At 48.1% G+C, this 11508-nt stretch overlaps 1 protein-coding gene across 1 annotated transcript in view; it reads left to right on the forward strand.

Moving 5' to 3' along the window:
* Window positions 1-1166: 1166 nt before the first annotated feature.
* Window positions 1167-11508, forward strand: part of CDON (cell adhesion associated, oncogene regulated) — a 51632-nt gene continuing 41290 nt past the window's right edge. Inside the window, exons 1-7 of the mRNA XM_009892553.1 lie at window positions 1167-1242; window positions 3331-3603; window positions 5238-5384; window positions 5719-5862; window positions 6269-6556; window positions 7406-7675; window positions 8589-8945. Of these exons, the coding sequence (XP_009890855.1) occupies window positions 1167-1242; window positions 3331-3603; window positions 5238-5384; window positions 5719-5862; window positions 6269-6556; window positions 7406-7675; window positions 8589-8945 (1555 nt within the window). The remainder of the gene's footprint in view (window positions 1243-3330; window positions 3604-5237; window positions 5385-5718; window positions 5863-6268; window positions 6557-7405; window positions 7676-8588; window positions 8946-11508) is intronic.

The following is an 11508-nucleotide window of genomic DNA, read 5'->3' on the forward strand; positions in this document are numbered from 1 at the left end:
GAGTTTGTAGGTTGTGGCTTTGGGGACGGGCTCTGTAGGGGGATGCTTTCGGGATGAGTTTGTAGGTTGTGGCTTTGGGGACGGGCTCTGTAGGGGGATGCTTTCGGGATGAGTTTGTAGGTTGTGGCTTTGGGGACGGGCTCTGTAGGGGGATGCTTTCGGGATGAGTTTGTAGGTTGTGGCTTTGGGGACGGGCTCTGTAGGGGGATGCTTTCGGGATGAGTTTGTAGGTTGTGGCTTTGGGGACGGGCTCTGTAGGGGGATGCTTTCGGGATGAGTTTGTAGGTTGTGGCTTTGGGGACGGGCTCTGTAGGGGGATGCTTTCGGGATGAGTTTGTAGGTTGTGGCTTTCGGGACGGGCTCTGTATTTTTTTGGTGCTGAAAGTGGGATCTTCTATAGCAGAACTGTCAGGTGTGCTACGGCCAAGGCAAAGGGCCGTCGTCTTCTAGAAGCAGCCGTGTAGATAAAAGCACGTGCAATGGATGCCCCAAAAGTATACGTGAGAAAGCAGTGTTGGTTTGGGAATATAAATAAGGACGAGATTAATATTGGTGATTTTTTTCTGGGACACGTTTGGCACCGTCGGACTACAAAGCCCGCTAGAAGGAGGAAGCAGATGACAGGTTTAAGGCAATTCTGAGCGATAGCTGCGTCGCGGCGTGTGGATTCATAAAACCTTGTGAAACAAGGGTGGCGTGGTGATAGATGGTCAAATGATTCTTGTTTGCAAACAATATTATCTCCAATAGATAAGCTGTTTACTTTGGACTTCAATTCCTCGGCTCGGAACGGAGTCTTAATTTATCAAGGCAGTACGCTTCGGCGCGCATGCCTCATCCCCCAGCTGCGGAAAAAAACCCCTTATATTAAGAATAGTACTTGGAAACACAGCGAAGTTCAACTTCTAACTCATTTTTACAGATGGTTTCTATATTGCAAAGAATATTGGCTGTTTCCTGGTTGCGCCTCTTTTTTTTTTTTTTTTTTTTTTAAAAAAAAAAAAAAAAAACCCAAAAAACCAACAACCCCAAACACTTTGTTGTAAGAAAGTTAAAAGAGTAACTCCTGAAACTTACAGCAGACATCTGTTTGTTTGTTTTGTAGCTTTTTCGGTGCCTCATCTTAGTCTGGAGCTGGGTGCTTTCAACTTCTGTAATCCGGCGCTATGCATCCGGATCCCGGCCGCTTACAGGCACTGCTCTGCATCGCTGCCGTCGCTCTCCTCTCCGCCGCAAGTTCAGGTAAGACCTGAGCCCGGAGCTCAGACCGCTTCCTTGCAGGTTTCGGAGGTTGAACCCGTAGTTCTGAAGGAGGAACGACTCGCAGCGCGTTTCGCAACAGCCAACTTCAACGCGTATTATCGATAATCCGCTTTTAAGGAAGCGTGGAGCACCTAAATGTGGTCTTAGGTTGGATATCCGTCTTTACTTTTGAAAACTTGGCCGAAAACACGTGCTTGAACGTGGGAGACTTCTCGGTTGCGTAGGTTCGTTCTTTGGGATCTCCGCGGACTGAGCTGGACGTGGATTTTGCTGCGTGGAGCGCGTCTTTGTGTTCCCGTGGGGTTGGGAGGGGGTTGAAATTTGCAGGGGGAGAGGGGAAGCAGATCTCCGAAACGCGGACGCTGATGCGTGGCTGCAGTTGGAACAGCTCTCGCCTTAAAAAAAAAAAAAAATTAAAAAAAAAAAAAAATAAAAAGCAGGGCTGGTTTTAATTGACACATCTGCTCCGTGTAGTCAGCTTGTCTTAACGTAACCGCACAAAAAAGAAGCTTTTACTACTTTTAGCACTTCATAGCCAATCGTTAGAAGCAAATGGGATAAATTTTATTTTTCGAGCAGTCCTAGGAGATAAATCCCAGCTGCGGGGTCACTGCTACCAATTTTTGCCTTTTACGCTGAGCGCGAAGCGGTGGTGTCGGAAGCAAGGGCAGGGGCGGTTTCATCGCTGGTGGTGGGGAGCGGGCTAAAAAGGTCATCGCTTCGCTCTTATCCTTGGAAATTCAAACTGAGCTAATAGGGAAAAACTCCCCGGTTTTTCTAATTAAAAGCTAAAAATGGACATCTGGAGTCCTGTGAAATGCTTGGATACCATTTTTACGGAGTTCATCTTTTGTGTTAAGTGAAGCCACGCTTCCATTTCCAGTTTTATTTTGCGTTTATGCAGATAGTTTATGGTTCCGCTCAAAACGCGCACTTTCGCATCTGAAACTCATAAACAGAGCTTGGATGGACTGACTTTAGAAGAAAAGCATGAGCTGAGGGCCCCACCTAGAAGCAAATCTCTTATTTGGATGTCATTTAATATCTCCTTGACCTGTACTATCTGGGATTCCTTAGCTTATTTACAAACTAGAGACTGTTTTCCCCCTGCCACCGTGTCTATTTCTAAATATATATATATATTTTTCTCCTTTATTTCTAACCAAATAGGAGTTATTGGTGTTAATTGCCTTTTTCTTGCTCCCTTCGTCCAAAACCTTCAGTGGAGGATTCCACAGAAAACAAATTGAAGCAATTCCCAGGGTTTCGTCGGCCTGGGTAGGAAAAAATTTTCCTCCGACAAGCAGGAATTTTCTTCTGGCAAATAAATGGATTCTCAGAACCAAGTCTTGCGGAGCTGAATCTTTTATTTATTAGCAGCTTTTCCTGTTTCTCTTCCTCTTTGCTCAGTCGAGATAATGGATGCCCAATTCATCATTCTTGTCCTGATGAAGTCCGTGTATTTGGAACTAACCAGAGCCTTTGCTGTTCATCCAGTTTGGTTTTTGTTGGTTTTTTTTGTTTTGTTTTTTAATCCTGCTATTTTTTAATTAGTTCTGCAGACCTGGAGACGGTCGCTCTTCAGCCCCCGCCTAAATCCGGTGGGATCGTGCTTCTCGCTGGGGTGCCTTTGCCTCGTACGCGCTCGGGGAGGGATCTCGCCCTCCCTGTACGCCGGACCGACCTTCGTTGAATCGCTCCGTCTTAACGGGGTTTGAATCTCGGCGTTAGAGAGAGTGGGAATCTGTCGTGAGTTCCTCTTGCGGAGGAACCGGTGACACCTTCTTGAGTGTCGTTAGCAGCGTGGAGAGCCTTTATGGGTCCGTGTTCGATCCGAACGGTCTTTTAGCGATATTTAACCTCCCGGGGAAAGAAGTTTGCCGGGTCTGCGAACGGCGGCAGAGCTTTGGGAGGAGAGCGTTCCTATAAAACCGATTACCGTCAGTCTTTTTGTACGAGTCAACGCATCGTTAACCTTATCGCGTGTGTTCCTGCCAAAAGCTGTTCACTATCTGAATAGAATGTTTTGGGGGCTGTTTGTTTTTTTTTTTTTTTTTCTCCTTTTAGATTTAACTCCCCGTTTTAGTTCTGAGCCTCTGTCTACCGTCCAGAAGCCTGGTGGACCCGTACAACTCCGCTGCGCTGCTGAGCCCTCCGCAGCTCGCCTTTCTTGGCTGTTTAATGGGGAACCTCTGGACAGCAAAGCCGGAGAAGTGGAAATCCGGTCGGGATCTTTGACAATCGTCTCCCTCGGCCTGTCAACGTCTGGCCGCTATCAGTGCGTCGCTAACAGCAGCGTGGGCGCCGTCCGCAGCAGGCCTGCAACGGTATCGATGGGCAGTAAGTCAATTTTTCTTTGGATTCCTTGTCCCCTGCGGGTGGTAGAGACCTCAACTGGTTTGTATGGTTTGACTTTTAGAAAACACCACCTACTTTCAAGACGGGTTTTATTCCTCAGCCAGTTGGTATACGATCGATGATACGCTTTTCACCAATTTATTTTTTTTCCTCTGTCGTCTGAGACCTGTCAGGCGGCGCAGCCCTGGAACAGATCCTCCAGAGAGTTTGTGGATCTCCACCTTTGGAGGCTTTTTTAACGAAAGACTCGACTAGACAGAACCGCGGCTGATGGATTGTTGATAGTTGGGGATAGCCGCGTTTCGAGCTGAAGGCTGGGCTGGACCTCAAGAGTCCTTTCAAGCAAATATAAATGTTATTCAGCGAAATAACATTCATTTCGGTGAATTGACCCGAAAGTACAAGGTTGCTGAAAGCATCTCTTCAAAGAGGATCTTGAAACGGCAGCTGAGCTGCCATGGCATCGCAGAATCTTACTCGAGATTTGGTTAGAAAAGAGGAGAGATGAGTGGGAGTCGTTGCCTGGGAAATAAGCGGGAGCTGCAAATTTTCCTTCTTGCTTATTTAATTTCGTTTCATTTGGCCAAAACTGTCGAGGTGTTCTTCAGGTGGGGGCAGTCTTCTGTCCTTTGAGGCGCAATTCCCCTTCTCTCAGTCGCGCTGGTCCTTCTAGTCAGTCCCTGCCGTCGTGCTTGACCTGTAAATTATTTGATCTTAAAGGCCTTTAGAAGAGGAAGGGCCGTGTTTTCCACGGGGGAAGGATGATGTGGTGCTGAGGACGGGAATATAATATTCCTCCCTGAGCACGGTTTGTCTGCTTGGGATCACGGTGCTGTCTCAATCGGGCCTTTGTCAAGCGGGAGTTGAGTGATGTCTCTGTAAGGGTACCTCATCTATGGAGCATGTCCAAAATCCCCCTGGGAGGAAAATTTCTTCAAAGTGAGAGAAGTGAGTGTTTTGGTAAAGTACTGACCCATAGCAAGACCCTCTCAAGAGAGCTGTAAGGGTGGCTAACATAGAAAAACTTTGCAGCATGGAAGATGCTGCGAACGCGAAGGGAGCAGAAGAGCAGCTTTCACGCTTTTCTCCTCCTTCGGAGATTTTTAGCAGCGAGTTCGAAGGTGCCGGTAGCTGCTGAGGCTTCCTGCTCGCCTCATTCCTCGGGGCGAGGAGTGGGAGGCGCCGCTGTACTCAGCGCTGCGTTAATTATAATGGCAGAGAGATGATTGCGGGTCTCTTAACGGACCGGCTTCTTGCTGTGAGCGTAAATTGTCTTCTGCGGCGCCTTCACAACCCGTGAGTAGCACCACGGGCGTTCAGATGTCTCCGCTCGCTTTTCCTGGAGCGGTTGAGGGAACATAGGAACTCTTTTTTTTTCTTGCCTGACTATTCCCTGTAGAAGCTGACTCTCTCCGTAGGAAGGGAGAGTACGTACACGAGAGGGTTTGAAGTGCTACGGACCACAGAAAAGACAATCCCGGTTGATACGAACGCCCCAAAGCTGCACCAGAGAAGACAATCAGCGTGAAACCGGCTACATTTTAAACACAAATACGGAGCTGAGCGCCCTTTCCCAAGCTGTGGCCGCTCTTAACCCTTTACCAATGCTCTTCTAGGTCTGGCTAATTTCGAGACGTCGGCGCAACCTGCCGTTGCGGCAGAGGAAGGAGGTACGGCTTTCCTTGGCTGCCAAGTGCCAGAAAGTAACCCGAAAGCACAGGTTCGCTTTCAAGTGCGGGGAAAATGGCTGGAACAATCGACAGGTGAGGTGTTTTATGCCGCTGGTCAGCAATACGTGTCCAACAAAAGCTTGCCTGGATTTTTTTATTTTATTTTATTTTTTTCTTAAAACTTGAAGGGGGGAAAAAAACCTCCAGAAACTTGTAGAACTTCCTATGCAAGTTACTTTATCTAAACCGACCTTTGTAAATTGATACGCTTTGCATGGCGGCGTGATTTCTTTGTGATCCTACGCTTAGAATAGATTCTGTATCTGACAAGTTAATTAAAAATATATATATTAAAAAAAAAAAAAAAAGGAAAACTTTTCTTGAAATGAAGTTAAACGAAACCTCTTTTTCTTCCCGACTTCTTTAGACAACTACCTAATTCTTCCGTCTGGAAACCTGCAGATTTTGAATGTATCTTTAGAAGACGAAGGATCCTATAAATGTGCGGCGTACAACCCGGTTACTCGGGAGCTCCGAATAGAACTCGCTGGACGTAAGCTCATAGTCACGCGTGAGTATTCACTTCAGCTTTCCGGAATTAACACACCTCCAACCGAATAAATAACGCCCCTGAGATTTTTAGCGTGGGCCCGTCAGCCTAAATACCGCCTGGTCTCAAATACCACGTCACGTGAAATCTGTCCTGCGCCGTTGGCATCTTATTTCCCGTTGCTGTGGAGGAGCAGCACGGCTGCTTTCCAGATCCCGAGAGGAGGGAGCGCTGAGCCCTTGCGAAGAGGACGCGGCTAACGCTCTGCGGTCCCCAAACCGATTTCGGAGCGGGACTTTTGGAAGAGAGCGTTACAGCCTCCTGCTTAGTCACGAGGAGAAGTAACCGTGCTTGAAAGACACGGCAAACCTCAAGGTGGGAGTTTGAAGGAGTGGGTTAGGGATAAGCCTGGTCTCCTTTCCTCCAGGTTCTTCCTCAACCGGCTTCCACATACTTCACCCCCGGACACCCCAGAGCCTGGCGGTGCCCCGGCACAGCCCTCTGACGCTGGAGTGCGTGGTCAGCGGGTCGCCTCCAGCCTCCCTCCGCTGGGTTAAAGACGGCCGGGAGGCGCCGAGAGAAGGCAGGTGGAAACCGCTGCACTCCCATCTGGTGACGGACAGGCTCGAGACGTCGGACTCTGGAAATTACTCCTGCGTGGTGGGGAACGAATCGGGAGCGGTGAAATACGTTAACTATTCGCTTACCGTACTTGGTAAGAAATAAAGAACTCGTCACAGGTCACATTGTCACAAAGGCAGTGAACGTTTTCCTTGTGTACTTGGTTTGCCCTCTGATTACAAACAGCCTATACCCATCCTCAGCCGAAACCTATTAAAATAAAGATACGTTCATACCGATCATATCTCCTCGTCTCTCCTGAGTTTAAAATCCGTAACTATTTATTTCTTCAAATCCTCTGCAGTCTGAAGGGATTAAACAGGAAAGGATAACAAGCTCCCAAGGAAGAACCGATCTATTTATTTTTCTGCGGAGCGCCAAGCGTATACGGGATACAGTGTCCATAATGTGCCAGAGATCAGATGTTTCTCTTTTGAGGTTGTATATAAGCAAAAAGCTGGCGAGGAGAGGCGATATGTTTGGATGAGGACAAAACCAAAAGCAAAACAAATATATCTGGCCTCTTTTGTGTGGCTGCGAGTCGTGCCTCATCTCCCTTTTCTTTTGTAGCAGATTTTCCTGTTGGAGGTTTCTGCCTCTGTGACTGTTTTGGGTTTTGAAATGTAGTCAGGAGAGCAACTCGGAAAGGGGGTGGTTGGCGCGCAGTGCACGGTTTGTTTTGTCGCTAGAGAATTGTTTTGAGGGTGTCTTATTTACAGGATTAATGCAGACATGAGCCTGTTTGGAATAGAAGGGAGAGACCATTAAAATAAGCAAGTGCGGGGAAAACCAGCTTTAGGCTGTGTGGAACTAGACCCACGCGCTGCTTCCTTCGCCTTTGTGTGTAATAAGTTTTGCATAACATTTCAGGGTATTTTTTTTTTCAGGACTTAAGCTCAGATCAACATACGGTGGTTTATGTAAACTTATTTCCCCTCTATAGAACCTGCCTGGATCTCCAAGGGACTGCAAGACGAAACCGTGGCCGCTGGAGCGACTGCGCATTTCTGGTGCGACGTCCGGGGAAGCCCCGCTCCGACCCTCACCTGGCTCCACAACGCAGCCCCGCTCCGTCTCTCTCCACGGCATCTGCCGACGGGAAACCGTCTGCGCATCCGCGGCGTCACCCCGGAGGACTCCGGTTTGTACCAGTGCGTAGCGGACAACGGACTCGGAGTGGCGCAGTCCACTGGGAGACTTCGTGTCCAGCTGGGTAGGAGAACTCGCAGCCCTCAAGAACCCAAATTAAGCATTTGTACTTCAAACTTTATTCTGTTATTTGGTTTTTTGGGGTTTTTTTTGGGTTTTTTTGTTTTTTCCCCCCCAATATATTATGTATTGATTTGTTTCTGACCATTATTTGTAGCAAATCTTACAAAGAAGGTGCTTTCGGTTGAGTTTGAAGAGATGTAGGTATTTCTGGGGTAGTACTTGATACTTCAAACCTGGATTACCAGCTGCGATTGAATCGGCTTATGATTGAATTTGAACATGATTTTATTCTTAAATAGAAGCAGGGTCCCCTTGTGCTGGATGAATTCCTAGCAGAATTGGCGGACGAGTAATTACGCCCGATCCGTATCCTCAGGTTTACAGAACGATCATCAGATTTAGGCTTAGTGCAGACTTCCCCTGTATCAAATCAACAGTTACAATAGTCTTTTTGACCGCTTTCTGGTCTTCCCAATACCTAAAGAACTTGATTTCTGCTAGTAGAAGGATGTTGGCGAGACCCTTACTGTTCCTGCTCTCTCCCTGTCACGTGTAGTCGGAGCTTTTGCCCTTCTCCGCCCCCATTAAGGCGGATGTGAGCTGCACAGAGCCCGGCTGAGCAGATATTTTGTGACCCGCTTGTCTGTGGAGAGGACTAAGCCAGTCTTGCCTGCGCCGTGTTCCTCGTTGGCGGTCAAGTCGTCCTTATTTAGGAACCCTGAAGCGCGGTTTGAGCGTAGTTTTCCATCGGCACAAGTCTCAGCTGAGAGGCTGTCTAGAGAGCTGTTGAGGTGGTCAAAAAGAAGCATCCATGATTATTTTTTTTTTCAATTGTATTGACTCATCGCGGCATTAAGCACCGTATTCCTTCGTCAAATTAATTCTTTGGGGTTTTTTTTTTCCCCCCAACCTAGGCAAAGGCTCTAGGCCAGTTATAGTCTCTCCCCCAGCAAGCATCGCTGTGATGGATGGTGGGGACGTTACGCTGACTTGCAATGCCACTGGCCTGCCCGTTCCCGTCATCCGTTGGTACGACAGCAGAGGACTCATCACCAGCCAATCTTCCCCGGTGCTTCGTTCCAAACCTCAGAAACCTCCTCGAGCCACGCCGGGCAGCGCCGTGGCGGAGCCCACCGCCTCTTCCTCCCCGTCTCAAGCGGGCTGGAGCTCCTTGCACGTTAGGAACGCGACTGCCGAGCGCGGCGGGGAGTACACCTGCGAAGCCATCAACCGGCACGGCTCCGTGGTGTCCAAAGCCTTCCTGACAGTCGGTAAGCTTGACGCGTGAAATTGCGGAGTCGGCTCCTTGGTTTAGGTGAGAAATTGCCTCAAAACGAGAAATCAAAAGGCCTCAAAAAGGAGAAATCGGCGGCAGGTAGGTAGTGCGGGTACCCTGGGGGAAAGGAAGCAGAGGAACCGAAGCTCTCTTCGTGGATGGGTTCCTCCCTTCCACCTTTAGGCGAACGGAGAAACAGCCGTGTGTTGCACCGACTTCGCGTTCTTCTATCTGATGAAACCCCCACCCTCGGATAGTTTTTATTTCTTGACTTTTCTACGAGGAAGAAAAAAAGACAGTTCTCGCACTAAAGGCGAGGTGGGAAAGGGAGATTTCTTCCTTTCTTCACATTGGAGTATTATGTGATATTAATGACAGGTTTCAGCCCCCCCCAAATTCCCTTTGTAAGAACTAAGATACGGATTTGAGTTACGTCTCTTTAGTTTCTCAGCTCTTCCGGCATCTTGCCTTAGTAAATTCAGCTGAACCTCAGCGAGATTTAAGGTCGGCGGAATTTAATACGTGGCCCCGTATTTAAGGTTCTCTGTTACCACCGATTAGAGTTCAAAACTCACGTAAATAATTTGAAAAGATGGTTACAGGGTCACTTAGAGGAAGACAGCGAGAAGAAACCTCAAGAAAGCGAACCCATGATCTTATTTATAAGTTATTGGACTTTGCTGAGCGGAAAGAGAAAACTAACTATCATCTCAGAATTCAGTCTGTGTTGAATAGAAAAATCCCGCTGCTTTGCCGCAGAGTTTTACGGCAGTAAGTTCAAGTCGAATGTTCCGTTTGTTAACTTTTACCGGTTTCTAATCTGCTGTACTGGCAGCTGATTATGGTGCAGAGGGCGGTTGAAGCATTTGGTTTTGATCGAAAAGTCCTTAAGTAGTTTCTGGGAGCTGTTGGGGTTTCGGAACCGTTCCCAACCGCCCTCAAACGTTTCGATGTTGGAATGAAGAATTTGTGCCGGGTTGCGTTGCGTTCAGGTGCTTCTGAAGCACCTGAATGGCTTAAGCCCCGATTCCCGTGCGGTTCTTTGGTAGTAGGATCGACTTCAGATTTGCCTTGTGCGAGCACACGGTGAGAGAGCTTCTTTGGCTGAAAAAAAAAAAAAAAAAGTATTTTTTTTTTCTTTTTCTTTTTTCTTTCCCCCTGCTGGATCCATTCCCCGACGTGATTCATCGTACGGTCTTACAAGCGGGCAGGGCAACTTAAGCCACCGTCATAGCGAGAAACCACCAGAATGTAAAATGATAGCCTTAGCGTCCTTCTACCCCACGGCGCTTATTTTAAGTCTTTTTAGTCTTTTTTTTTTTTTTTTTCTCTCCAAAAAAACCAACTTCGCGTAACTCTCCAAAAAAACCAACTTCGCGTAACTCTCCAAAAAAACCAACTTCGCGTAACTCTCCAAAAAAACCAACTTCGCGTAACTCTCCAAAAAAACCAACTTCGCGTAACTCTCCAAAAAAACCAACTTCGCGTAACTCTCCAAAAAAACCAACTTCGCGTAACTCTCCAAAAAAACCAACTTCGCGTAACTCTCCAAAAAAACCAACTTCGCGTAACTCTCCAAAAAAACCAACTTCGCGTAACTCTCCAAAAAAACCAACTTCGCGTAACTCTCCAAAAAAACCAACTTCGCGTAACTCTCCAAAAAAACCAACTTCGCGTAACTCTCCAAAAAAACCAACTTCGCGTAACTCTCCAAAAAAACCAACTTCGCGTAACTCTCCAAAAAAACCAACTTCGCGTAACTCTCCAAAAAAACCAACTTCGCGTAACTCTCCAAAAAAACCAACTTCGCGTAACTCTCCAAAAAAACCAACTTCGCGTAACTCTCCAAAAAAACCAACTTCGCGTAACTCTCCAAAAAAACCAACTTCGCGTAACTCTCCAAAAAAACCAACTTCGTTTAATGGAAATGAAGGAGAAAAAGATGCTCCAGGAAGGCTGAGGAGCAGGGCAGGTCGGTAGAAAACCCCGAAGAGTGGCGTTTGTTGTGGGTAGGTGGGTAGTACGGCGGAGAGGAGGCTGAAGTTGTCTTTTTGTAGAAGCCGGGCGCCTCTGGGATGAACCGGGAAATGCGGCGGGTGGGTTTGTAGAGCTGCGGAATAGGTTCTGCAAGGGGGGAGAGGCCAAAAAGATGAGGGCTCTTCACCTTCAAAGCGAGAACGGAGAACGCGAGTAAAAGCTCTCGCGTGCGTTCTCGCGACGCCCAAATTTGTGCCGTTTGGTCCTTTTCTGGCTGCTGTCAGAGGGAGGAGTTGGGACGCACGCAGCTTTTGGGTTGACCCAGCTGGGTGCCGCCGGCGGTGTTGGGAAGCCGAGGAAGAAGAGCAGGTCGCAGCGGCTGAGGGCAACGGGATGGCGCTGAAAACGACAGATGGAGGTGGAGGAGGTGGAGGTGGAGGTGGAGGAGGTGGAGGTGGAGGAGGTGGAGGAGATGGAGGTGGAGGAGGAGATGGAGGTGGAGGAGGAGATGGAGGTGGAGGAGGAGATGGAGGTGGAGGAGGAGATGGAGGTGGAGGAGGTGGAGGAGGTGGAGATGGAGG

Source organism: Charadrius vociferus, unplaced genomic scaffold (genome assembly GCF_000708025.1).
Source record: "Charadrius vociferus isolate BGI_N301 unplaced genomic scaffold, ASM70802v2 scaffold289, whole genome shotgun sequence".
Lineage (NCBI taxonomy): Eukaryota > Metazoa > Chordata > Aves > Charadriiformes > Charadriidae > Charadrius > Charadrius vociferus.